The sequence below is a fragment of the Pan troglodytes genome, chromosome 7 (assembly GCF_028858775.2).
Source record: "Pan troglodytes isolate AG18354 chromosome 7, NHGRI_mPanTro3-v2.0_pri, whole genome shotgun sequence".
Lineage (NCBI taxonomy): Eukaryota > Metazoa > Chordata > Mammalia > Primates > Hominidae > Pan > Pan troglodytes.
In genome coordinates this window covers 18,470,126-18,494,499 of record NC_072405.2, presented here as the reverse complement: position 1 = coordinate 18,494,499, position 24,374 = coordinate 18,470,126, and the positions used below count along the sequence as shown (strand labels likewise).

Below are 24,374 nucleotides of genomic sequence, written 5' to 3'. Positions count from 1 at the left end.
GTGCCTGGCTCCTTTTTCAGCTCGTCTTGCGACTCCAGGCATTATGCCTGAAAAGTGTCCCGGACGCCTGTGAGGCTCTAATTCCCTGGGTCCCATTGCCATGTCTCTGGATTTGCGAAGATCCACCGCACCTTCTGTGGAACTCCCGTGTCGGTGAACTTTTGTGCCACGGCCCCTAATTCTGCCCATGGTCATCTGCAGCTGCACGACTTAGGGTCCATGTTCCTTGGACGGGAAGAGACAGGCAGGAGTCGGAATGATGAACCAGCACACTGGGGCATTTTCTCACGTAGCCCAAGTGACCCCATGGTGTTCTTGAGCTTTGGAACCAGTCGCGTCCCCTTTGACACTGCACCCGGCTCCCAGTCTCTCAATCGTGTTGGCCCTCCGGCGATCTCCCGTTGGATGAATTGCTCCTGCTGAAACTCGAGTCCCCTTTGATTTGCGCTTCATTAATTATTCATGATTCAGGTGGGAAGGCCTGCTGACGACCCCCTGTGGCCGTTCTCTGAGCTTTCCTGTCACATCGTTTCCTTCCACGCTCTTTGGTTCCTTATGGTCCTGCTCCTTCTGCTGTCAGAGGAGCAGAGAGTTGATCTTATTGATTCTGGATACGGATACTTTCTAGGTGATCTGGATAATCCAGATAACGACCCTCAACAGCGGCGGAAAGGGAGCAGCCATTTGGTGTGTCTCAGAAAATCCCGCTCAGTTCCGAGGCCCCCTAGATGTGGAATCCTGCTCAGAGTTGTTCCCAGGTCAGAGAATGGAGAGAGCCTGTGCATGATGGGATCTCCCTGCCTAGATCTTTCAGTGAGTCTCTACCTCAGCTACTCTTAGGATCAGGGGGAGAACCACGGTGTCAGACATCCGGAAAGAAGACGGGATGAATGTTTTACCTCTGAAGTACATCCCAAATGTGGGAGTTGACTTCAGCTTTGCTGGGGTCTATTTGGCCAGTGAAACTCTGCCTGGTTCATTCGCACATCCGGAAGCCACTTCACGGGGGGCCGTCGCAACTGGAACCACACACTTGGCATCGGCGGTTGAGCCAAATGGGGACTCGTGGTGCAAGCAACGCTCCCCACGTGTTAGCGTGGGTGAGATTCGGTTGGCGGAATTTTACTAGGTGCGTGTTAGTAGAGTGGGGCTGAGGTTTTCTTGCTCCTGTGGTTGTATACGAAGTCAAAGGTCCTGCCCAGCCCTGCGGTCCCCTCAGTCAACTCTGTTTCGGAGACATAACGATTTGGATTGCCAACAAGTCAAGAAATGTTCAAGCCCTTGGATGTAGGGTAAAGAAAGGGAGATCAGACTGTCACTGTGTCTATGTAGAAGGGGAAGACATAAGAGACTCCATTTTGAAAAAGACCTGTACTTTAAACAATTGCTTTGCTGAGATGTTGATCATTTGTAGCTTTGCCGCGGCCCCTTTGACCCAACTTGGAGCTCACAAAAACCTGTGTTGTATAACATCGAGGCTTAAGGGATCTAGGGCTGTGCAGGGCGTGCCTTGTTAACCAAATGTTTACGAGCAGTATACTTGGTAAAAGTCATTGCCATTCTCTAGTCTCAATAAACCAGGGGCACAATGCACCGTGGAAAGCCACAGGGACCTCTGCCCTTGAAAGCAGGGTATTGTCCAAGGTTTCTCCCCATGTGACAGTCTGAAATATGGCCTCGTGGGATGGGAAAGACCTGACTGTCCCCCAGCCTGACACCCGTAATGGGTCTGTGCTGAGGTGGATTAGTCAAAGAGGAAAGCCTCTTGCAGTTGAGATGCAGGAAGGCCACTGTCTCCTGCTTGCCCCTGGGAACTGAATGTCTCGGTGTAAAGCCCGATCGTACATTTGTTCAACTCTGAGCTCGGAGAAAAGCTGCCCTGTGGCGGGAGGCGAGACGTGTTGGCAGTAATGCTGCCTAGTTATTCTTTACTCCGCTGAGATGTTTGGGTGGAGAGAAACATAAATCTGGCCTACGTGCATGTCCAGGCATAGTACCTTCCCTTGAACTTAGTCATGATATAGATTCTTTGGCTCACGTGTGTGTTTTTTGTTTTTGTTTTTGTTTTTGTTGTTGTTGACCTTCTCCTTATTATCACCCTGCTCTCCTACTACATTCCTTTTTGCTGAAATAATGAAAATCATAATCAATAAAAACTGAGGGAACTCAGAGGCCGGTGCCGGTGCAGGTCCTTGGTGTGCTGAGTGCCGGTCCCCTGGACCCACTGTTGTCTCCCTATACTTTGTCTCTGTGTCTTATTTCTTCTCTCCGTCTCTCATCCCACCCGACTAGAAACACCCACAGGTGTGGAGGGGCAGGCCACCCCTTCACTCGGAAAATCAGTTAAACACAAACACGGAATGAGAGTCAAAAGACAATATGTCATCTTTTTGAGAATTTTATTCACTTCAAAACCAATTAAACACACACATGTACAAAGGCATTCCACAGCCCAGTTTTCGAGGCTGAGGAAAGACCCCGAGAGCGCTCTGCACAGCACGCTTCCCAGCGTCCGAAACACTGCTCTCAGGGCGGGGCACAGCGGAAGGGCTGCACCTCTCAGGGTTCCCTAACTTTTCCCTTATTCAGTCATCTAGAGAGCAAATACACAGTAATTCCCCAGTTTCCTATTGACGTCCCAGCGGAAGTCTGACTCCTGCGCGTCACGCAGTTTCTGAGGCAACGAATCTCTGGCACGGAAGCTTTTCCTGGCGCGTTTCCGGAGAACCACGCGAACTACAACGTCCCTCACCAGAATTCAATGAGGCAGAGTCCCTGCATCTGCTCCCTGCCTGGCCTGGGCTCCCACATCCACAGAAGCGCCACAGCCGGGGAGCTTCGGAGTCACCGCACAGAGTCTGCTCTCTGCTCTGCACTCCTCAGTCCCACAGTCCCCTCCAAGTCACGGGAGCTGGAGGCCAAGGAGCCCCTGCCACCTGCAGTCTCACTCCAGGTCAGAATCGCTGTCCTCTGAGGAGGAGGAAACCTGAAGGTCCTCATAGAGGACGCTCGGTGGGACACGAACACGGGGACCCTCAGACTTCTCTGACACATGAGGGCTCTGAGCGAGGAAGGCTCCCGGCTTCTCAGGAGAGTGAAATGAGGGGGCCGCCAGGAGGCTGGAGCTCCAGCGTCCGTTTTCCAGTCTCCGGAAGAGCACTGTGAGAGGCTGGGCCCCATCATGGCTGGCCGCTGGGTGATGGGACATGGTGCAGGCCTGGGCAGTAGGCAGGCAAGGTCTGCTGTGCGGAGGCTGCCGGTCGACGCTGGGCACCTGGGCGGGTGTCCTCCTGCCCATCTGGGGCGACGTACTTGGTCCAAGTTCGGTTGCGGCTGGCGGAGGTTGGAGATTCTCCGGGGCCCCCAGCTCACCTCCCTGGATGGCGCTTTCGGGGATCTGGAAGGGACCCAGTCTCGGTTTCTTGGGGAAGTTCAGGCAAGCCTGAATCCGAGCCTGGGCAGGTCTCTTGGCTCCTGGCCCGAAGCTGAGATTGGAGCCTAGGCCCAAGCTGTGTGTGGCGGCTGGCGGGCAGGGCTGTGAGGTCACCGCAGGACGTTTGTCCTGTGCCTGGGGTCTGATGGCCTGGAGCAGGCCGTGGGTTTTGGAGGCAGCCTGGGGAACTTCTCGGCAGCCACCCTCAGGGCTGCTGTGTGTCGGCTTCACCACGAGGAGAGGCTCGGGGCCCTGCTGCCTGACTGCAGGCTGAGGGATGTCGGCCGCAGCCCCTGTCTGTCTTTCCTTTGGTCCAAGACTTGAGGAGGAGCTCAGACTGGCTTTTCTGAGGGGAGACGGCGAAGCCAAGACGGAGCCCCTGTCAGACGTTTCGGTAGCTGAGCGATCAGCGAGGACAGGGCCCAGGCGCGGCCTCTTACTGGTTGTGTGGACCGGCATTGGCCCGCTTGCAACCTGAAAGAGAGGAAACAACACAGGTTAGAAGTTCCTCCGCATGGAGCCAACGTGAAAATCAAGCACATCCAAAGACAAGGTGCACACGCCATGAAATTCTTAGTACAGTATCGACAGGCGGTCCTTGGAAGTAGGGACAGACCCTCCACTTGAGTGCTGATCAGGACAAGACACATGAAAGATGCGCTCTCGAGCTATGTGTAGCTGATCTAAGCACACCATTGTTCAAAAGATCGCGTCTTGGGCATTAACTGGATCAAAGCGCCTCCACTCAGCCTTCCATGAAGTGGAACGGACTGAGGCCCTTCCGAAGGCAGGTTGGTGGCTCAAGGGTACTCAGGACGTCTTCTCTGAACACATGCATGTTCCTGGGTTTAGCCTTCTCCACGTTTGGGGCCTCTGAGGGACTAATTTCCTCATGCCGCTAGGAACATGTTGTTGGCAGGCTTGCCATAATTGGACAGAAAGAAAGCAACAGGAAATACGGCATCTTCAGATGCCTTCGCCTGGAATCAAATTGACCTGGAAGGATCGTGGAGTCCCTGACCCCAAGAAGGCAAGAAAGAGGGGTTCCCCGATTTCCTCCCGCAGACGGGAAGCTGAAAGGAAATCAACCAGGGTGACCTAGAGGAGAAAAGGACCAGGGGCCCGGGGTGACACTCACCCTCAGATAATCAGAAGATTCCGTGGATCCTTTTCGATTCGGCAGCGGCTTCTCTGGAGGTTTCCCAGAAAATATGTGGAGGAGAGCCTTCCTCTGCGGGTCTTGTTGCCTGCAGAACAGAAAAAGGTCAGGCCGTGCCCCCTGGTTTTCCCCAGGAGACAGGGAGAACCCTGTGTGGGGCCCAGCCCCGTTCCGTGTTTTGTGATACAGAAATGGACATCTGGTGCCCTTTCCGCCTCTGCACCTTCCCTCACGTGCCAACCTTCCCGTCCCCCAGGTGGCCCTCTAGGCTTCCCAACTAAGGACTGTGATTTGGATTCCATCGCTTTTCCCCCTGTCGTGGGGAACCTGCACGAAGCGCCCCCGCCTCTCCCCGTCCCTGAATCTCCCAGAGCCAAAGGAGCTCCTGGGTGTGGAACCCCGGAGGACACGGAGCTCCGGCCTATTTCTCTGCAGCGTTCCTTCCCTGGCCCGGAGACGGAAAGGCACACGGTGTGCAGGTGCAGAGACACCATGTCCTTAGGAGGCAGTACCCTAAGAGTGGTGAAAACCCCTCCCACTGCTCACCTTGGTCTCTCTTCCTTCTCTCCCTTATCCTTGTTCAAGGGCCCCGGGTTGGCTTCAACCTGGGGCTTCCATGGTTTCAGGTTTTCCTTCCCTTCCTTTTTCCCCAAGGTCGCTGGAACCAGGGCTGCCTTCCAGCACTTCATGGGGCACCTGGTACTTCTGGCCGTGTGGCCAAAGGCCCCGCAGTTTTTGCACTTGAGCTGTGGGTGGAAAGGAAGTGATGTCGGTGAGTGAGCTGAAGCCACAGGCAGCGATCCCACGTCCACATTGGGACGGATTGTGAATTCAGAGCTGAATAAGGATTCCAAAGAGGGGACACCGGCATGGGGGCCGTTAAGTGCTGGGAGAGTTCGGATACGATGTTCCCTCCCAAAGCCCACGTGACGGAGGAACTCTGAAAGGAAGGACTCAAGGTTCCAAGGGGCACGACGGTGAACCCGAAGTCAACAACACAGCCAAACGTGGCTACACAGGACTCTAAGTAGAAAGGGAGGTTGCCCCCAAGAGTCTCTCAAGGGACCTATCGGGCCGGGGAGAAGGTCCCAAGCCACGCCCACCTTGGATGGGAAAAGCAACCTGGGTGGTGGTGACAGAGCTCTTTGGAATCCAACCCAGTCTCTGAGGACCGTGTGACACCCCCTCCCCCCGTCCCCACCCCCACCCCGATACCCAAGAGATCCAGGGCTAGACTTACCCTGGGATCTTCTTCATCGGGCGGGGGAGCCCTTGGCCCAACTGGGGCCCTCCGCTGCTTCTGGAGGGTCTGGGCTCTCACCAGTCTCTTGGCCCAAGATTTGGGGTCCCGACGTGCCATCATCTTCGTCGCCTGGGGGTTTTGTGACCGCCTTTTTCAGGGGTTGACTGTTGGGTCACCTGAAACACACACAAACACACACATGTCGATGGTTAAGCACATTGGATATTCACACACCCACAGGAAGCCACCTGCTAACTCCCTGCCGGTGTGGTCATGAGGAGACCTCACCACCAGTCGGTCAAATCTGTAGAACACAATGTGCTGTGTGCATCCTCGGATACTGTGTGTTCCTCTGCCATGACTACCTAGTCCAAGAGTAAACCGCACCTGCCACAGGGCCCGTGGCCTAGGTATGGGGAGTTGAGCTTTCAACCCCAAACAAGCAACTGATTCTGGAGACTGGACTTAGGTCTCTCACGATTCACTCCGGTAGAAGACACGGTGATTCTGTCTCCCTTGACGGACAGAACGATCGAAGACACAGGGCATGGCTTGCGCCACCCTTTGGCAGGTCTGTTTGAAGTCAGGGATAAGGGATGCTTCCTGTGACAACTTGAATCGCTACTCTGGCCATTTCATTAGGCAACTTCCAAACACAAATTCATAGAGAGAAGTTACCTTCCTCTCTACCACACTAGCAGGTGATGGTCTTTCCTGTTCTACCTTTTGGCTTTAGCTCCAGCCCCTCTTTACTTATTTATTTTTTCTGGTATTTTACGCATACCACACGAATTCATCTGAACAAACGGGGAACAAGTGCCACATCGCATCGACGTCTTACACGGCTGAAGGGCAAACCACCCTTTTTTCCAAAGTCCTTTTTCCATTTACCCACCAATTCAGCATGCTGCAGTACATTTCTTTTCGCATTCCCATCTTGGTCTTATCCCACATGTGGAGACGGATATGTTTTCTCATTTTCTGTTGCAAGAATTACTAGTAACGAGAACACATCCTTCCCCACCAGCAAGCCCCAGTGTGATCGGTTTCTTTCGGCCTCCTGTGACTCTTCCCCCCACCCCCACACCCCTCAGGGATTGCGTGAAAAAAACAATAGTTCAGTGAAACTAACCTGAAATTACGCGTCTACTTGCTTTCCCCGGCTGGCGCTGAGATGGGCAGGTGCTGGAGCAGCCCCGCTGGAAGCGATGCAGCATCCAGGACGACGGAGGAAGGGGCGGAGAGGGACCTCTGCTTTCCAGGCTGCCTTTTATACTGCCTCTGGTCACCTGACATGGAACGTACCCTAACCTAATCAGTTACCTGTACCTTAATTGCAATTAACTTAATCCAATTACGTGACCTGGAAAGGTCTATCTGCACAGCCCACTCTAACATCATGTCCACTGCTGACAGACATTCTAAAACCTACGTGTACAGCTGCAAGCTTTGAAGAATAGATGCTCCCCGTCAGACATGTAACACTGGTGCCTGTACCCCTGTCTTCTTTTCCATCTTTTTGTTTTGTTTTGTTTTGTTTTGTTTTTAAAAAATGTGGTAAAATAGACACCTTTTAATTGGACCACATTTAGTCTATCTCGACGTGGGCCTCAGTGTCATCAAGGAGATTCTCCTTGACGTGCAGTCACGGCCATGATCCATCTTCAGAGCTTCTCTTTCTTCCCCAAGGTAAGTCTGTCAGCAGAGAACCCTGACCGCACCCTCATGTGTTTTCTCCTCCAGGAGGCGCTTGGAAACCACCGTGAATTGGACCGCACTGGGAAACACAGATGAGGAAAGTCAACAACGCTTTGTCCTTCAGTGCCTGGCTCCTTTTTCAGCTCGTCTTGCGACTCCAGGCATTATGCCTGAAAAGTGTCCCGGACGCCTGTGAGGCTCTAATTCCCTGGGTCCCATTGCCATGTCTCTGGATTTGCGAAGATCCACCGCACCTTCTGTGGAACTCCCGTGTCGGTGAACTTTTGTGCCACGGCCCCTAATTCTGCCCATGGTCATCTGCAGCTGCACGACTTAGGGTCCATGTTCCTTGGACGGGAAGAGACAGGCAGGAGTCGGAATGATGAACCAGCACACTGGGGCATTTTCTCACGTAGCCCAAGTGACCCCATGGTGTTCTTGAGCTTTGGAACCAGTCGCGTCCCCTTTGACACTGCACCCGGCTCCCAGTCTCTCAATCGTGTTGGCCCTCCGGCGATCTCCCGTTGGATGAATTGCTCCTGCTGAAACTCGAGTCCCCTTTGATTTGCGCTTCATTAATTATTCATGATTCAGGTGGGAAGGCCTGCTGACGACCCCCTGTGGCCGTTCTCTGAGCTTTCCTGTCACATCGTTTCCTTCCACGCTCTTTGGTTCCTTATGGTCCTGCTCCTTCTGCTGTCAGAGGAGCAGAGAGTTGATCTTATTGATTCTGGATACGGATACTTTCTAGGTGATCTGGATAATCCAGATAACGACCCTCAACAGCGGCGGAAAGGGAGCAGCCATTTGGTGTGTCTCAGAAAATCCCGCTCAGTTCCGAGGCCCCCTAGATGTGGAATCCTGCTCAGAGTTGTTCCCAGGTCAGAGAATGGAGAGAGCCTGTGCATGATGGGATCTCCCTGCCTAGATCTTTCAGTGAGTCTCTACCTCAGCTACTCTTAGGATCAGGGGGAGAACCACGGTGTCAGACATCCGGAAAGAAGACGGGATGAATGTTTTACCTCTGAAGTACATCCCAAATGTGGGAGTTGACTTCAGCTTTGCTGGGGTCTATTTGGCCAGTGAAACTCTGCCTGGTTCATTCGCACATCCGGAAGCCACTTCACGGGGGGCCGTCGCAACTGGAACCACACACTTGGCATCGGCGGTTGAGCCAAATGGGGACTCGTGGTGCAAGCAACGCTCCCCACGTGTTAGCGTGGGTGAGATTCGGTTGGCGGAATTTTACTAGGTGCGTGTTAGTAGAGTGGGGCTGAGGTTTTCTTGCTCCTGTGGTTGTATACGAAGTCAAAGGTCCTGCCCAGCCCTGCGGTCCCCTCAGTCAACTCTGTTTCGGAGACATAACGATTTGGATTGCCAACAAGTCAAGAAATGTTCAAGCCCTTGGATGTAGGGTAAAGAAAGGGAGATCAGACTGTCACTGTGTCTATGTAGAAGGGGAAGACATAAGAGACTCCATTTTGAAAAAGACCTGTACTTTAAACAATTGCTTTGCTGAGATGTTGATCATTTGTAGCTTTGCCGCGGCCCCTTTGACCCAACTTGGAGCTCACAAAAACCTGTGTTGTATAACATCGAGGCTTAAGGGATCTAGGGCTGTGCAGGGCGTGCCTTGTTAACCAAATGTTTACGAGCAGTATACTTGGTAAAAGTCATTGCCATTCTCTAGTCTCAATAAACCAGGGGCACAATGCACCGTGGAAAGCCACAGGGACCTCTGCCCTTGAAAACAGGGTATTGTCCAAGGTTTCTCCCCATGTGACAGTCTGAAATATGGCCTCGTGGGATGGGAAAGACCTGACTGTCCCCCAGCCTGACACCCGTAATGGGTCTGTGCTGAGGTGGATTAGTCAAAGAGGAAAGCCTCTTGCAGTTGAGATGCAGGAAGGCCACTGTCTCCTGCTTGCCCCTGGGAACTGAATGTCTCGGTGTAAAGCCCGATCGTACATTTGTTCAACTCTGAGCTCGGAGAAAAGCTGCCCTGTGGCGGGAGGCGAGACGTGTTGGCAGTAATGCTGCCTAGTTATTCTTTACTCCGCTGAGATGTTTGGGTGGAGAGAAACATAAATCTGGCCTACGTGCATGTCCAGGCATAGTACCTTCCCTTGAACTTAGTCATGATATAGATTCTTTGGCTCACGTGTGGTTTTTTTTTGTTTGTTTGTTGTTGACCTTCTCCTTATTATCACCCTGCTCTCCTACTACATTCCTTTTTGCTGAAATAATGAAAATCATAATCAATAAAAACTGAGGGAACTCAGAGGCCGGTGCCGGTGCAGGTCCTTGGTGTGCTGAGTGCCGGTCCCCTGGACCCACTGTTGTCTCCCTATACTTTGTCTCTGTGTCTTATTTCTTCTCTCCGTCTCTCATCCCACCCGACTAGAAACACCCACAGGTGTGGAGGGGCAGGCCACCCCTTCACTCGGAAAATCAGTTAAACACAAACACGGAATGAGAGTCAAAAGACAATATGTCATCTTTTTGAGAATTTTATTCACTTCAAAACCAATTAAACACACACATGTACAAAGGCATTCCACAGCCCAGTTTTCGAGGCTGAGGAAAGACCCCGAGAGCGCTCTGCACAGCACGCTTCCCAGCGTCCGAAACACTGCTCTCAGGGCGGGGCACAGCGGAAGGGCTGCACCTCTCAGGGTTCCCTAACTTTTCCCTTATTCAGTCATCTAGAGAGCAAATACACAGTAATTCCCCAGTTTCCTATTGACGTCCCAGCGGAAGTCTGACTCCTGCGCGTCACGCAGTTTCTGAGGCAACGAATCTCTGGCACGGAAGCTTTTCCTGGCGCGTTTCCGGAGAACCACGCGAACTACAACGTCCCTCACCAGAATTCAATGAGGCAGAGTCCCTGCATCTGCTCCCTGCCTGGCCTGGGCTCCCACATCCACAGAAGCGCCACAGCCGGGGAGCTTCGGAGTCACCGCACAGAGTCTGCTCTCTGCTCTGCACTCCTCAGTCCCACAGTCCCCTCCAAGTCACGGGAGCTGGAGGCCAAGGAGCCCCTGCCACCTGCAGTCTCACTCCAGGTCAGAATCGCTGTCCTCTGAGGAGGAGGAAACCTGAAGGTCCTCATAGAGGACGCTCGGTGGGACACGAACACGGGGACCCTCAGACTTCTCTGACACATGAGGGCTCTGAGCGAGGAAGGCTCCCGGCTTCTCAGGAGAGTGAAATGAGGGGGCCGCCAGGAGGCTGGAGCTCCAGCGTCCGTTTTCCAGTCTCCGGAAGAGCACTGTGAGAGGCTGGGCCCCATCATGGCTGGCCGCTGGGTGATGGGACATGGTGCAGGCCTGGGCAGTAGGCAGGCAAGGTCTGCTGTGCGGAGGCTGCCGGTCGACGCTGGGCACCTGGGCGGGTGTCCTCCTGCCCATCTGGGGCGACGTACTTGGTCCAAGTTCGGTTGCGGCTGGCGGAGGTTGGAGATTCTCCGGGGCCCCCAGCTCACCTCCCTGGATGGCGCTTTCGGGGATCTGGAAGGGACCCAGTCTCGGTTTCTTGGGGAAGTTCAGGCAAGCCTGAATCCGAGCCTGGGCAGGTCTCTTGGCTCCTGGCCCGAAGCTGAGATTGGAGCCTAGGCCCAAGCTGTGTGTGGCGGCTGGCGGGCAGGGCTGTGAGGTCACCGCAGGACGTTTGTCCTGTGCCTGGGGTCTGATGGCCTGGAGCAGGCCGTGGGTTTTGGAGGCAGCCTGGGGAACTTCTCGGCAGCCACCCTCAGGGCTGCTGTGTGTCGGCTTCACCACGAGGAGAGGCTCGGGGCCCTGCTGCCTGACTGCAGGCTGAGGGATGTCGGCCGCAGCCCCTGTCTGTCTTTCCTTTGGTCCAAGACTTGAGGAGGAGCTCAGACTGGCTTTTCTGAGGGGAGACGGCGAAGCCAAGACGGAGCCCCTGTCAGACGTTTCGGTAGCTGAGCGATCAGCGAGGACAGGGCCCAGGCGCGGCCTCTTACTGGTTGTGTGGACCGGCATTGGCCCGCTTGCAACCTGAAAGAGAGGAAACAACACAGGTTAGAAGTTCCTCCGCATGGAGCCAACGTGAAAATCAAGCACATCCAAAGACAAGGTGCACACGCCATGAAATTCTTAGTACAGTATCGACAGGCGGTCCTTGGAAGTAGGGACAGACCCTCCACTTGAGTGCTGATCAGGACAAGACACATGAAAGATGCGCTCTCGAGCTATGTGTAGCTGATCTAAGCACACCATTGTTCAAAAGATCGCGTCTTGGGCATTAACTGGATCAAAGCGCCTCCACTCAGCCTTCCATGAAGTGGAACGGACTGAGGCCCTTCCGAAGGCAGGTTGGTGGCTCAAGGGTACTCAGGACGTCTTCTCTGAACACATGCATGTTCCTGGGTTTAGCCTTCTCCACGTTTGGGGCCTCTGAGGGACTAATTTCCTCATGCCGCTAGGAACATGTTGTTGGCAGGCTTGCCATAATTGGACAGAAAGAAAGCAACAGGAAATACGGCATCTTCAGATGCCTTCGCCTGGAATCAAATTGACCTGGAAGGATCGTGGAGTCCCTGACCCCAAGAAGGCAAGAAAGAGGGGTTCCCCGATTTCCTCCCGCAGACGGGAAGCTGAAAGGAAATCAACCAGGGTGACCTAGAGGAGAAAAGGACCAGGGGCCCGGGGTGACACTCACCCTCAGATAATCAGAAGATTCCGTGGATCCTTTTCGATTCGGCAGCGGCTTCTCTGGAGGTTTCCCAGAAAATATGTGGAGGAGAGCCTTCCTCTGCGGGTCTTGTTGCCTGCAGAACAGAAAAAGGTCAGGCCGTGCCCCCTGGTTTTCCCCAGGAGACAGGGAGAACCCTGTGTGGGGCCCAGCCCCGTTCCGTGTTTTGTGATACAGAAATGGACATCTGGTGCCCTTTCCGCCTCTGCACCTTCCCTCACGTGCCAACCTTCCCGTCCCCCAGGTGGCCCTCTAGGCTTCCCAACTAAGGACTGTGATTTGGATTCCATCGCTTTTCCCCCTGTCGTGGGGAACCTGCACGAAGCGCCCCCGCCTCTCCCCGTCCCTGATTCTCCCAGAGCCAAAGGAGCTCCTGGGTGTGGAACCCCGGAGGACACGGAGCTCCGGCCTATTTCTCTGCAGCGTTCCTTCCCTGGCCCGGAGACGGAAAGGCACACGGTGTGCAGGTGCAGAGACACCATGTCCTTAGGAGGCAGTACCCTAAGAGTGGTGAAAACCCCTCCCACTGCTCACCTTGGTCTCTCTTCCTTCTCTCCCTTATCCTTGTTCAAGGGCCCCGGGTTGGCTTCAACCTGGGGCTTCCATGGTTTCAGGTTTTCCTTCCCTTCCTTTTTCCCCAAGGTCGCTGGAACCAGGGCTGCCTTCCAGCACTTCATGGGGCACCTGGTACTTCTGGCCGTGTGGCCAAAGGCCCCGCAGTTTTTGCACTTGAGCTGTGGGTGGAAAGGAAGTGATGTCGGTGAGTGAGCTGAAGCCACAGGCAGCGATCCCACGTCCACATTGGGACGGATTGTGAATTCAGAGCTGAATAAGGATTCCAAAGAGGGGACACCGGCATGGGGGCCGTTAAGTGCTGGGAGAGTTCGGATACGATGTTCCCTCCCAAAGCCCACGTGACGGAGGAACTCTGAAAGGAAGGACTCAAGGTTCCAAGGGGCACGACGGTGAACCCGAAGTCAACAACACAGCCAAACGTGGCTACACAGGACTCTAAGTAGAAAGGGAGGTTGCCCCCAAGAGTCTCTCAAGGGACCTATCGGGCCGGGGAGAAGGTCCCAAGCCACGCCCACCTTGGATGGGAAAAGCAACCTGGGTGGTGGTGACAGAGCTCTTTGGAATCCAACCCAGTCTCTGAGGACCGTGTGACACCCCCTCCCCCCCTCCCCACCCCCACCCCGATACCCAAGAGATCCAGGGCTAGACTTACCCTGGGATCTTCTTCATCGGGCGGGGGAGCCCTTGGCCCAACTGGGGCCCTCCGCTGCTTCTGGAGGGTCTGGGCTCTCACCAGTCTCTTGGCCCAAGATTTGGGGTCCCGACGTGCCATCATCTTCGTCGCCTGGGGGTTTTGTGACCGCCTTTTTCAGGGGTTGACTGTTGGGTCACCTGAAACACACACAAACACACACATGTCGATGGTTAAGCACATTGGATATTCACACACCCACAGGAAGCCACCTGCTAACTCCCTGCCGGTGTGGTCATGAGGAGACCTCACCACCAGTCGGTCAAATCTGTAGAACACAATGTGCTGTGTGCATCCTCGGATACTGTGTGTTCCTCTGCCATGACTACCTAGTCCAAGAGTAAACCGCACCTGCCACAGGGCCCGTGGCCTAGGTATGGGGAGTTGAGCTTTCAACCCCAAACAAGCAACTGATTCTGGAGACTGGACTTAGGTCTCTCACGATTCACTCCGGTAGAAGACACGGTGATTCTATCTCCCTTGACGGACAGAACGATCGAAGACACAGGGCATGGCTTGCGCCACCCTTTGGCAGGTCTGTTTGAAGTCAGGGATAAGGGATGCTTCCTGTGACAACTTGAATCGCTACTCTGGCCATTTCATTAGGCAACTTCCAAACACAAATTCATAGAGAGAAGTTACCTTCCTCTCTACCACACTAGCAGGTGATGGTCTTTCCTGTTCTACCTTTTGGCTTTAGCTCCAGCCCCTCTTTACTTATTTATTTTTTCTGGTATTTTACGCATACCACACGAATTCATCTGAACAAACGGGGAACAAGTGCCACATCGCATCGACGTCTTACACGGCTGAAGGGCAAACCACCCTTTTTTCCAAAGTCCTTTTTCCATTTACCCACCAATTCAGCATGCTGCAGTACATTTCTTTTCGCATTCCCATCTTGGTCTTATCCCACATGTGGAGACGGATATGTTTTCTCGTTTTCTGTTGCAAGAATTACTAGTAACGAGAACACATCCTTCCCCACCAGCAAGCCCCAGTGTGATCGGTTTCTTTCGGCCTCCTGTGTCTCTTCCCCCCACCCCCACACCCCTCAGGGATTGCGTGAAAAAAACAATAGTTCAGTGAAACTAACCTGAAATTACGCGTCTACTTGCTTTCCCCGGCTGGCGCTGAGATGGGCAGGTGCTGGAGCAGCCCCGCTGGAAGCGATGCAGCATCCAGGACGACGGAGGAAGGGGCGGAGAGGGACCTCTGCTTTCCAGGCTGCCTTTTATACTGCCTCTGGTCACCTGACATGGAACGTACCCTAACCTAATCAGTTACCTGTACCTTAATTGCAATTAACTTAATCCAATTACGTGACCTGGAAAGGTCTATCTGCACAGCCCACTCTAAGATCGTGTCCACTGCTGACAGACATTCTAAAACCTACGTGTACAGCTGCAAGCTTTGAAGAATAGATGCTCCCCGTCAGACATGTAACACTGGTGCCTGTACCCCTGTCTTCTTTTCCATCTTTTTGTTTTGTTTTGTTTTGTTTTGTTTTAAAAAATGTGGTAAAATAGACACCTTTTAATTGGACCACATTTAGTCTATCTCGACGTGGGCCTCAGTGTCATCAAGGAGATTCTCCTTGACGTGCAGTCACGGCCATGATCCATCTTCAGAGCTTCTCTTTCTTCCCCAAGGTAAGTCTGTCAGCAGAGAACCCTGACCGCACCCTCATGTGTTTTCTCCTCCAGGAGGCGCTTGGAAACCACCGTGAATTGGACCGCACTGGGAAACACAGATGAGGAAAGTCAACAACGCTTTGTCCTTCAGTGCCTGGCTCCTTTTTCAGCTCGTCTTGCGACTCCAGGCATTATGCCTGAAAAGTGTCCCGGACGCCTGTGAGGCTCTAATTCCCTGGGTCCCATTGCCATGTCTCTGGATTTGCGAAGATCCACCGCACCTTCTGTGGAACTCCCGTGTCGGTGAACTTTTGTGCCACGGCCCCTAATTCTGCCCATGGTCATCTGCAGCTGCACGACTTAGGGTCCATGTTCCTTGGACGGGAAGAGACAGGCAGGAGTCGGAATGATGAACCAGCACACTGGGGCATTTTCTCACGTAGCCCAAGTGACCCCATGGTGTTCTTGAGCTTTGGAACCAGTCGCGTCCCCTTTGACACTGCACCCGGCTCCCAGTCTCTCAATCGTGTTGGCCCTCCGGCGATCTCCCGTTGGATGAATTGCTCCTGCTGAAACTCGAGTCCCCTTTGATTTGCGCTTCATTAATTATTCATGATTCAGGTGGGAAGGCCTGCTGACGACCCCCTGTGGCCGTTCTCTGAGCTTTCCTGTCACATCGTTTCCTTCCACGCTCTTTGGTTCCTTATGGTCCTGCTCCTTCTGCTGTCAGAGGAGCAGAGAGTTGATCTTATTGATTCTGGATACGGATACTTTCTAGGTGATCTGGATAATCCAGATAACGACCCTCAACAGCGGCGGAAAGGGAGCAGCCATTTGGTGTGTCTCAGAAAATCCCGCTCAGTTCCGAGGCCCCCTAGATGTGGAATCCTGCTCAGAGTTGTTCCCAGGTCAGAGAATGGAGAGAGCCTGTGCATGATGGGATCTCCCTGCCTAGATCTTTCAGTGAGTCTCTACCTCAGCTACTCTTAGGATCAGGGGGAGAACCACGGTGTCAGACATCCGGAAAGAAGACGGGATGAATGTTTTACCTCTGAAGTACATCCCAAATGTGGGAGTTGACTTCAGCTTTGCTGGGGTCTATTTGGCCAGTGAAACTCTGCCTGGTTCATTCGCACATCCGGAAGCCACTTCACGGGGGGCCGTCGCAACTGGAACCACACACTTGGCATCGGCGGTTGAGCCAAATGGGGACTCGTGGTGCAAGCAACGCTCCCCACGTGTTAGCGTGGGTGAGATTCGGTTGGCGGAATTTTACTAGGTGCGTGTTAGTAGAGTGGGGCTGAGGTTTTCTTGCTCCTGTGGTTGTATACGAAGTCAAAGGTCCTGCCCAGCCCTGCGGTCCCCTCAGTCAACTCTGTTTCGGAGACATAACGATTTGGATTGCCAACAAGTCAAGAAATGTTCAAGCCCTTGGATGTAGGGTAAAGAAAGGGAGATCAGACTGTCACTGTGTCTATGTAGAAGGGGAAGACATAAGAGACTCCATTTTGAAAAAGACCTGTACTTTAAACAATTGCTTTGCTGAGATGTTGATCATTTGTAGCTTTGCCGCGGCCCCTTTGACCCAACTTGGAGCTCACAAAAACCTGTGTTGTATAACATCGAGGCTTAAGGGATCTAGGGCTGTGCAGGGCGTGCCTTGTTAACCAAATGTTTACGAGCAGTATACTTGGTAAAAGTCATTGCCATTCTCTAGTCTCAATAAACCAGGGGCACAATGCACCGTGGAAAGCCACAGGGACCTCTGCCCTTGAAAACAGGGTATTGTCCAAGGTTTCTCCCCATGTGACAGTCTGAAATATGGCCTCGTGGGATGGGAAAGACCTGACTGTCCCCCAGCCTGACACCCGTAATGGGTCTGTGCTGAGGTGGATTAGTCAAAGAGGAAAGCCTCTTGCAGTTGAGATGCAGGAAGGCCACTGTCTCCTGCTTGCCCCTGGGAACTGAATGTCTCGGTGTAAAGCCCGATCGTACATTTGTTCAACTCTGAGCTCGGAGAAAAGCTGCCCTGTGGCGGGAGGCGAGACGTGTTGGCAGTAATGCTGCCTTGTTATTCTTTACTCCGCTGAGATGTTTGGGTGGAGAGAAACATAAATCTGGCCTACGTGCATGTCTAGGCATAGTACCTTCCCTTGAACTTAGTCATGATATAGATTCTTTGGCTCACGTGTGTGTTTTTTTTTGTTTGTTTTGTTTTTGTTGTTGTTGACCTTCTCCTTATTATCACCCTGCTCTCCTACTACATTCCTTTTTGCTGAAATAATGAAAATCATAATCAATAAAAACTGAGGGAACTCAGAGGCCGGTGCCGGTGCAGGTCCTTGGTGTGCTGAGTGCCGGTCCCCTGGACCCACTGTTGTCTCCCTATACTTTGTCTCTGTGTCTTATTTCTTCTCTCCGTCTCTCATCCCACCCGACTAGAAACACCCACAGGTGTGGAGGGGCAGGCCACCCCTTCACTCGGAAAATCAGTTAAACACAAACACGGAATGAGAGTCAAAAGACAATATGTCATCTTTTTGAGAATTTTATTCACTTCAAAACCAATTAAACACACACATGTACAAAGGCATTCCACAGCCCAGTTTTCGAGGCTGAGGAAAGACCCCGAGAGCGCTCTGCACAGCACGCTTCCCAGCGTCCGAAACACTGCTCTCAGGGCGGGGCACAGCGGAAGGGCTGCACCTCTCAGGGTTCCCTAACTTTTCCCTTATTCAGTCATCTAGAGAGCAAATACACAGTAATTCCCCAGTTTCCTATTGACGTCCCAGCGGAAGTCTGACTCCTGCGCGTCACGCAGTTTCTGAGGCAACGAATCTCTGGCACGGAAGCTTTTCCTGGCGCGTTTCCGGAGAACCACGCGAACTACAACGTCCCTCACCAGAATTCAATGAGGCAGAGTCCCTGCATCTGCTCCCTGCCTGGCCTGGGCTCCCACATCCACAGAAGCGCCACAGCCGGGGAGCTTCAGAGTCACCGCACAGAGTCTGCTCTCTGCTCTGCACTCCTCAGTCCCACAGTCCCCTCCAAGTCACGGGAGCTGGAGGCCAAGGAGCCCCTGCCACCTGCAGTCTCACTCCAGGTCAGAATCGCTGTCCTCTGAGGAGGAGGAAACCTGAAGGTCCTCATAGAGGACGCTCGGTGGGACACGAACACGGGGACCCTCAGACTTCTCTGACACATGAGGGCTCTGAGCGAGGAAGGCTCCCGGCTTCTCAGGAGAGTGAAATGAGGGGGCCGCCAGGAGGCTGGAGCTCCAGCGTCCGTTTTCCAGTCTCCGGAAGAGCACTGTGAGAGGCTGGGCCCCATCATGGCTGGCCGCTGGGTGATGGGACATGGTGCAGGCCTGGGCAGTAGGCAGGCAAGGTCTGCTGTGCGGAGGCTGCCGGTCGACGCTGGGCACCTGGGCGGGTGTCCTCCTGCCCATCTGGGGCGACGTACTTGGTCCAAGTTCGGTTGCGGCTGGCGGAGGTTGGAGATTCTCCGGGGCCCCCAGCTCACCTCCCTGGATGGCGCTTTCGGGGATCTGGAAGGGACCCAGTCTCGGTTTCTTGGGGAAGTTCAGGCAAGCCTGAATCCGAGCCTGGGCAGGTCTCTTGGCTCCTGGCCCGAAGCTGAGATTGGAGCCTAGGCCCAAGCTGTGTGTGGCGGCTGGCGGGCAGGGCTGTGAGGTCACCGCAGGACGTTTGTCCTGTGCCTGGGGTCTGATGGCCTGGAGCAGGCCGTGGGTTTTGGAGGCAGCCTGGGGAACTTCTCGGCAGCCACCCTCAGGGCTGCTGTGTGTCGGCTTCACCACGAGGAGAGGCTCGGGGCCCTGCTGCCTGACTGCAGGCTGAGGGATGTCGGCCGCAGCCCCTGTCTGTCTTTCCTTTGGTCCAAGACTTGAGGAGGAGCTCAGACTGGCTTTTCTGAGGGGAGACGGCGAAGCCAAGACGGAGCCCCTGTCAGACGTTTCGGTAGCTGAGCGATCAGCGAGGACAGGGCCCAGGCGCGGCCTCTTACTGGTTGTGTGGACCGGCATTGGCCCGCTTGCAACCTGAAAGAGAGGAAACAACACAGGTTAGAAGTTCCTCCGCATGGAGCCAACGTGAAAATCAAGCACATCCAAAGACAAGGTGCACACGCCATGAAATTCTTAGTACAGTATCGACAGGCGGTCCTTGGAAGTAGGGACAGACCCTCCACTTGAGTGCTGATCAGGACAAGACACATGAAAGATGCGCTCTCGAGCTATGTGTAGCTGATCTAAGCACACCATTGTTCAAAAGATCGCGTCTTGGGCATTAACTGGATCAAAGCGCCTCCACTCAGCCTTCCATGAAGTGGAACGGACTGAGGCCCTTCCGAAGGCAGGTTGGTGGCTCAAGGGTACTCAGGACGTCTTCTCTGAACACATGCATGTTCCTGGGTTTAGCCTTCTCCACGTTTGGGGCCTCTGAGGGACTAATTTCCTCATGCCGCTAGGAACATGTTGTTGGCAGGCTTGCCATAATTGGACAGAAAGAAAGCAACAGGAAATACGGCATCTTCAGATGCCTTCGCCTGGAATCAAATTGACCTGGAAGGATCGTGGAGTCCCTGACCCCAAGAAGGCAAGAAAGAGGGGTTCCCCGATTTCCTCCCGCAGACGGGAAGCTGAAAGGAAATCAACCAGGGTGACCTAGAGGAGAAAAGGACCAGGGGCCCGGGGTGACACTCACCCTCAGATAATCAGAAGATTCCGTGGATCCTTTTCGATTCGGCAGCGGCTTCTCTGGAGGTTTCCCAGAAAATATGTGGAGGAGAGCCTTCCTCTGCGGGTCTTGTTGCCTGCAGAACAGAAAAAGGTCAGGCCGTGCCCCCTGGTTTTCCCCAGGAGACAGGGAGAACCCTGTGTGGGGCCCAGCCCCGTTCCGTGTTTTGTGATACAGAAATGGACATCTGGTGCCCTTTCCGCCTCTGCACCTTCCCTCACGTGCCAACCTTCCCGTCCCCCAGGTGGCCCTCTAGGCTTCCCAACTAAGGACTGTGATTTGGATTCCATCGCTTTTCCCCCTGTCGTGGGGAACCTGCACGAAGCGCCCCCGCCTCTCCCCGTCCCTGAATCTCCCAGAGCCAAAGGAGCTCCTGGGTGTGGAACCCCGGAGGACACGGAGCTCCGGCCTATTTCTCTGCAGCGTTCCTTCCCTGGCCCGGAGACGGAAAGGCACACGGTGTGCAGGTGCAGAGACACCATGTCCTTAGGAGGCAGTACCCTAAGAGTGGTGAAAACCCCTCCCACTGCTCACCTTGGTCTCTCTTCCTTCTCTCCCTTATCCTTGTTCAAGGGCCCCGGGTTGGCTTCAACCTGGGGCTTCCATGGTTTCAGGTTTTCCTTCCCTTCCTTTTTCCCCAAGGTCGCTGGAACCAGGGCTGCCTTCCAGCACTTCATGGGGCACCTGGTACTTCTGGCCGTGTGGCCAAAGGCCCCGCAGTTTTTGCACTTGAGCTGTGGGTGGAAAGGAAGTGATGTCGGTGAGTGAGCTGAAGCCACAGGCAGCGATCCCACGTCCACATTGGGACGGATTGTGAATTCAGAGCTGAATAAGGATTCCAAAGAGGGGACACCGGCATGGGGGCCGTTAAGTGCTGGGAGAGTTCGGATACGATGTTCCCTCCCAAAGCCCACGTGACGGAGGAACTCTGAAAGGAAGGACTCAAGGTTCCAAGGGGCACGACGGTGAACCCGAAGTCAACAACACAGCCAAACGTGGCTACACAGGACTCTAAGTAGAAAGGGAGGTTGCCCCCAAGAGTCTCTCAAGGGACCTATCGGGCCGGGGAGAAGGTCCCAAGCCACGCCCACCTTGGATGGGAAAAGCAACCTGGGTGGTGGTGACAGAGCTCTTTGGAATCCAACCCAGTCTCTGAGGACCGTGTGACACCCCCTCCCCCCGTCCCCACCCCCACCCCGATACCCAAGAGATCCAGGGCTAGACTTACCCTGGGATCTTCTTCATCGGGCGGGGGAGCCCTTGGCCCAACTGGGGCCCTCCGCTGCTTCTGGAGGGTCTGGGCTCTCACCAGTCTCTTGGCCCAAGATTTGGGGTCCCGACGTGCCATCATCTTCGTCGCCTGGGGGTTTTGTGACCGCCTTTTTCAGGGGTTGACTGTTGGGTCACCTGAAACACACACAAACACACACATGTCGATGGTTAAGCACATTGGATATTCACACACCCACAGGAAGCCACCTGCTAACTCCCTGCCGGTGTGGTCATGAGGAGACCTCACCACCAGTCGGTCAAATCTGTAGAACACAATGTGCTGTGTGCATCCTCGGATACTGTGTGTTCCTCTGCCATGACTACCTAGTCCAAGAGTAAACCGCACCTGCCACAGGGCCCGTGGCCTAGGTATGGGGAGTTGAGCTTTCAACCCCAAACAAGCAACTGATTCTGGAGACTGGACTTAGGTCTCTCACGATTCACTCCGGTAGAAGACACGGTGATTCTATCTCCCTTGACGGACAGAACGATCGAAGACACAGGGCATGGCTTGCGCCACCCTTTGGCAGGTCTGTTTGAAGTCAGGGATAAGGGATGCTTCCTGTGACAACTTGAATCGCTACTCTGGCCATTTCATTAGGCAACTTCCAAACACAAATTCATAGAGAGAAGTTACCTTCCTCTCTACCACACTAGCAGGTGATGGTCTTTCCTGTTCTACCTTTTGGCTTTAGCTCCAGCCCCTCTTTACTTATTTATTTTTTCTGGTATTTTACGCATACCACACGAATTCATCTGAACAAACGGGGAACAAGTGCCACATCGCATCGACGTCTTACACGGCTGAAGGGCAAACCACCCTTTTTTCCAAAGTCCTTTTTCCATTTACCCACCAATTCAGCATGCTGCAGTACATTTCTTTTCGCATTCCCATCTTGGTCTTATCCCACATGTGGAGACGGATATGTTTTCTCATTTTCTGTTGCAAGAATTACTAGTAACGAGAACACATCCTTCCCCACCAGCAAGCCCCAGTGTGATCGGTTTCTTTCGGCCTCCTGTGTCTCTTCCCCCCACCCCCACACCCCTCAGGGATTGCGTGAAAAAAACAATAGTTCAGTGAAACTAACCTGAAATTACGCGTCTACTTGCTTTCCCCGGCTGGCGCTGAGATGGGCAGGTGCTGGAGCAGCCCCGCTGGAAGCGATGCAGCATCCAGGACGACGGAGGAAGGGGCGGAGAGGGACCTCTGCTTTCCAGGCTGCCTTTTATACTGCCTCTGGTCACCTGACATGGAACGTACCCTAACCTAATCAGTTACCTGTACCTTAATTGCAATTAACTTAATCCAATTACGTGACCTGGAAAGGTCTATCTGCACAGCCCACTCTAACATCGTGTCCACTGCTGACAGACATTCTAAAACCTACGTGTACAGCTGCAAGCTTTGAAGAATAGATGCTCCCCGTCAGACATGTAACACTGGTGCCTGTACCCCTGTCTTCTTTTCCATCTTTTTGTTTTGTTTTGTTTTGTTTTGTTTTTAAAAAATGTGGTAAAATAGACACCTTTTAATTGGACCACATTTAGTCTATCTCGACGTGGGCCTCAGTGTCATCAAGGAGATTCTCCTTGACGTGCAGTCACGGCCATGATCCATCTTCAGAGCTTCTCTTTCTTCCCCAAGGTAAGTCTGTCAGCAGAGAACCCTGACCGCACCCTCATGTGTTTTCTCCTCCAGGAGGCGCTTGGAAACCACCGTGAATTGGACCGCACTGGGAAACACAGATGAGGAAAGTCAACAACGCTTTGTCCTTCAGTGCCTGGCTCCTTTTTCAGCTCGTCTTGCGACTCCAGGCATTATGCCTGAAAAGTGTCCCGGACGCCTGTGAGGCTCTAATTCCCTGGGTCCCATTGCCATGTCTCTGGATTTGCGAAGATCCACCGCACCTTCTGTGGAACTCCCGTGTCGGTGAACTTTTGTGCCACGGCCCCTAATTCTGCCCATGGTCATCTGCAGCTGCACGACTTAGGGTCCATGTTCCTTGGACGGGAAGAGACAGGCAGGAGTCGGAATGATGAACCAGCACACTGGGGCATTTTCTCACGTAGCCCAAGTGACCCCATGGTGTTCTTGAGCTTTGGAACCAGTCGCGTCCCCTTTGACACTGCACCCGGCTCCCAGTCTCTCAATCGTGTTGGCCCTCCGGCGATCTCCCGTTGGATGAATTGCTCCTGCTGAAACTCGAGTCCCCTTTGATTTGCGCTTCATTAATTATTCATGATTCAGGTGGGAAGGCCTGCTGACGACCCCCTGTGGCCGTTCTCTGAGCTTTCCTGTCACATCGTTTCCTTCCACGCTCTTTGGTTCCTTATGGTCCTGCTCCTTCTGCTGTCAGAGGAGCAGAGAGTTGATCTTATTGATTCTGGATACGGATACTTTCTAGGTGATCTGGATAATCCAGATAACGACCCTCAACAGCGGCGGAAAGGGAGCAGCCATTTGGTGTGTCTCAGAAAATCCCGCTCAGTTCCGAGGCCCCCTAGATGTGGAATCCTGCTCAGAGTTGTTCCCAGGTCAGAGAATGGAGAGAGCCTGTGCATGATGGGATCTCCCTGCCTAGATCTTTCAGTGAGTCTCTACCTCAGCTACTCTTAGGATCAGGGGGAGAACCACGGTGTCAGACATCCGGAAAGAAGACGGGATGAATGTTTTACCTCTGAAGTACATCCCAAATGTGGGAGTTGACTTCAGCTTTGCTGGGGTCTATTTGGCCAGTGAAACTCTGCCTGGTTCATTCGCACATCCGGAAGCCACTTCACGGGGGGCCGTCGCAACTGGAACCACACACTTGGCATCGGCGGTTGAGCCAAATGGGGACTCGTGGTGCAAGCAACGCTCCCCACGTGTTAGCGTGGGTGAGATTCGGTTGGCGGAATTTTACTAGGTGCGTGTTAGTAGAGTGGGGCTGAGGTTTTCTTGCTCCTGTGGTTGTATACGAAGTCAAAGGTCCTGCCCAGCCCTGCGGTCCCCTCAGTCAACTCTGTTTCGGAGACATAACGATTTGGATTGCCAACAAGTCAAGAAATGTTCAAGCCCTTGGATGTAGGGTAAAGAAAGGGAGATCAGACTGTCACTGTGTCTATGTAGAAGGGGAAGACATAAGAGACTCCATTTTGAAAAGGACCTGTACTTTAAACAATTGCTTTGCTGAGATGTTGATCATTTGTAGCTTT

At 53.6% G+C, this 24,374-nt stretch overlaps 3 protein-coding genes across 3 annotated transcripts; all 3 read right to left on the bottom strand.

Annotated features, from left to right (window-relative positions):
- Positions 1 to 2,944: 2,944 nt before the first annotated feature.
- On the bottom strand, positions 2,945 to 5,966 carry LOC129135816 (protein FAM90A15). The gene is made up of 4 exons (XM_054657628.2): positions 5,833 to 5,966; positions 5,139 to 5,338; positions 4,572 to 4,680; positions 2,945 to 3,907 (listed from the first exon to the last, which is right to left on the bottom strand). Exons 1-4 carry the CDS (start codon positions 5,953 to 5,955, stop codon positions 2,945 to 2,947), a joined length of 1,395 nt encoding a protein of 464 aa, XP_054513603.1. The 5' UTR covers positions 5,956 to 5,966.
- Positions 5,967 to 10,037: 4,071 nt separating this feature from the next.
- Positions 10,038 to 13,656, bottom strand: LOC129135815 (protein FAM90A15). Its single transcript, XM_054657627.2, has 4 exons — positions 13,478 to 13,656; positions 12,784 to 12,983; positions 12,217 to 12,325; positions 10,038 to 11,552 (listed from the first exon to the last, which is right to left on the bottom strand). The coding sequence occupies exons 1-4, from the start codon at positions 13,598 to 13,600 to the stop codon at positions 10,590 to 10,592; spliced, it is 1,395 nt and encodes a 464-aa protein (XP_054513602.1). The 5' UTR covers positions 13,601 to 13,656; the 3' UTR covers positions 10,038 to 10,589.
- A 4,588-nt stretch (positions 13,657 to 18,244) lies between these two features.
- Positions 18,245 to 21,266, bottom strand: LOC129135814 (protein FAM90A15). The gene is made up of 4 exons (XM_054657626.2): positions 21,133 to 21,266; positions 20,439 to 20,638; positions 19,872 to 19,980; positions 18,245 to 19,207 (listed from the first exon to the last, which is right to left on the bottom strand). The coding sequence occupies exons 1-4, from the start codon at positions 21,253 to 21,255 to the stop codon at positions 18,245 to 18,247; spliced, it is 1,395 nt and encodes a 464-aa protein (XP_054513601.1). The 5' UTR covers positions 21,256 to 21,266.
- Positions 21,267 to 24,374: the final 3,108 nt, after the last annotated feature.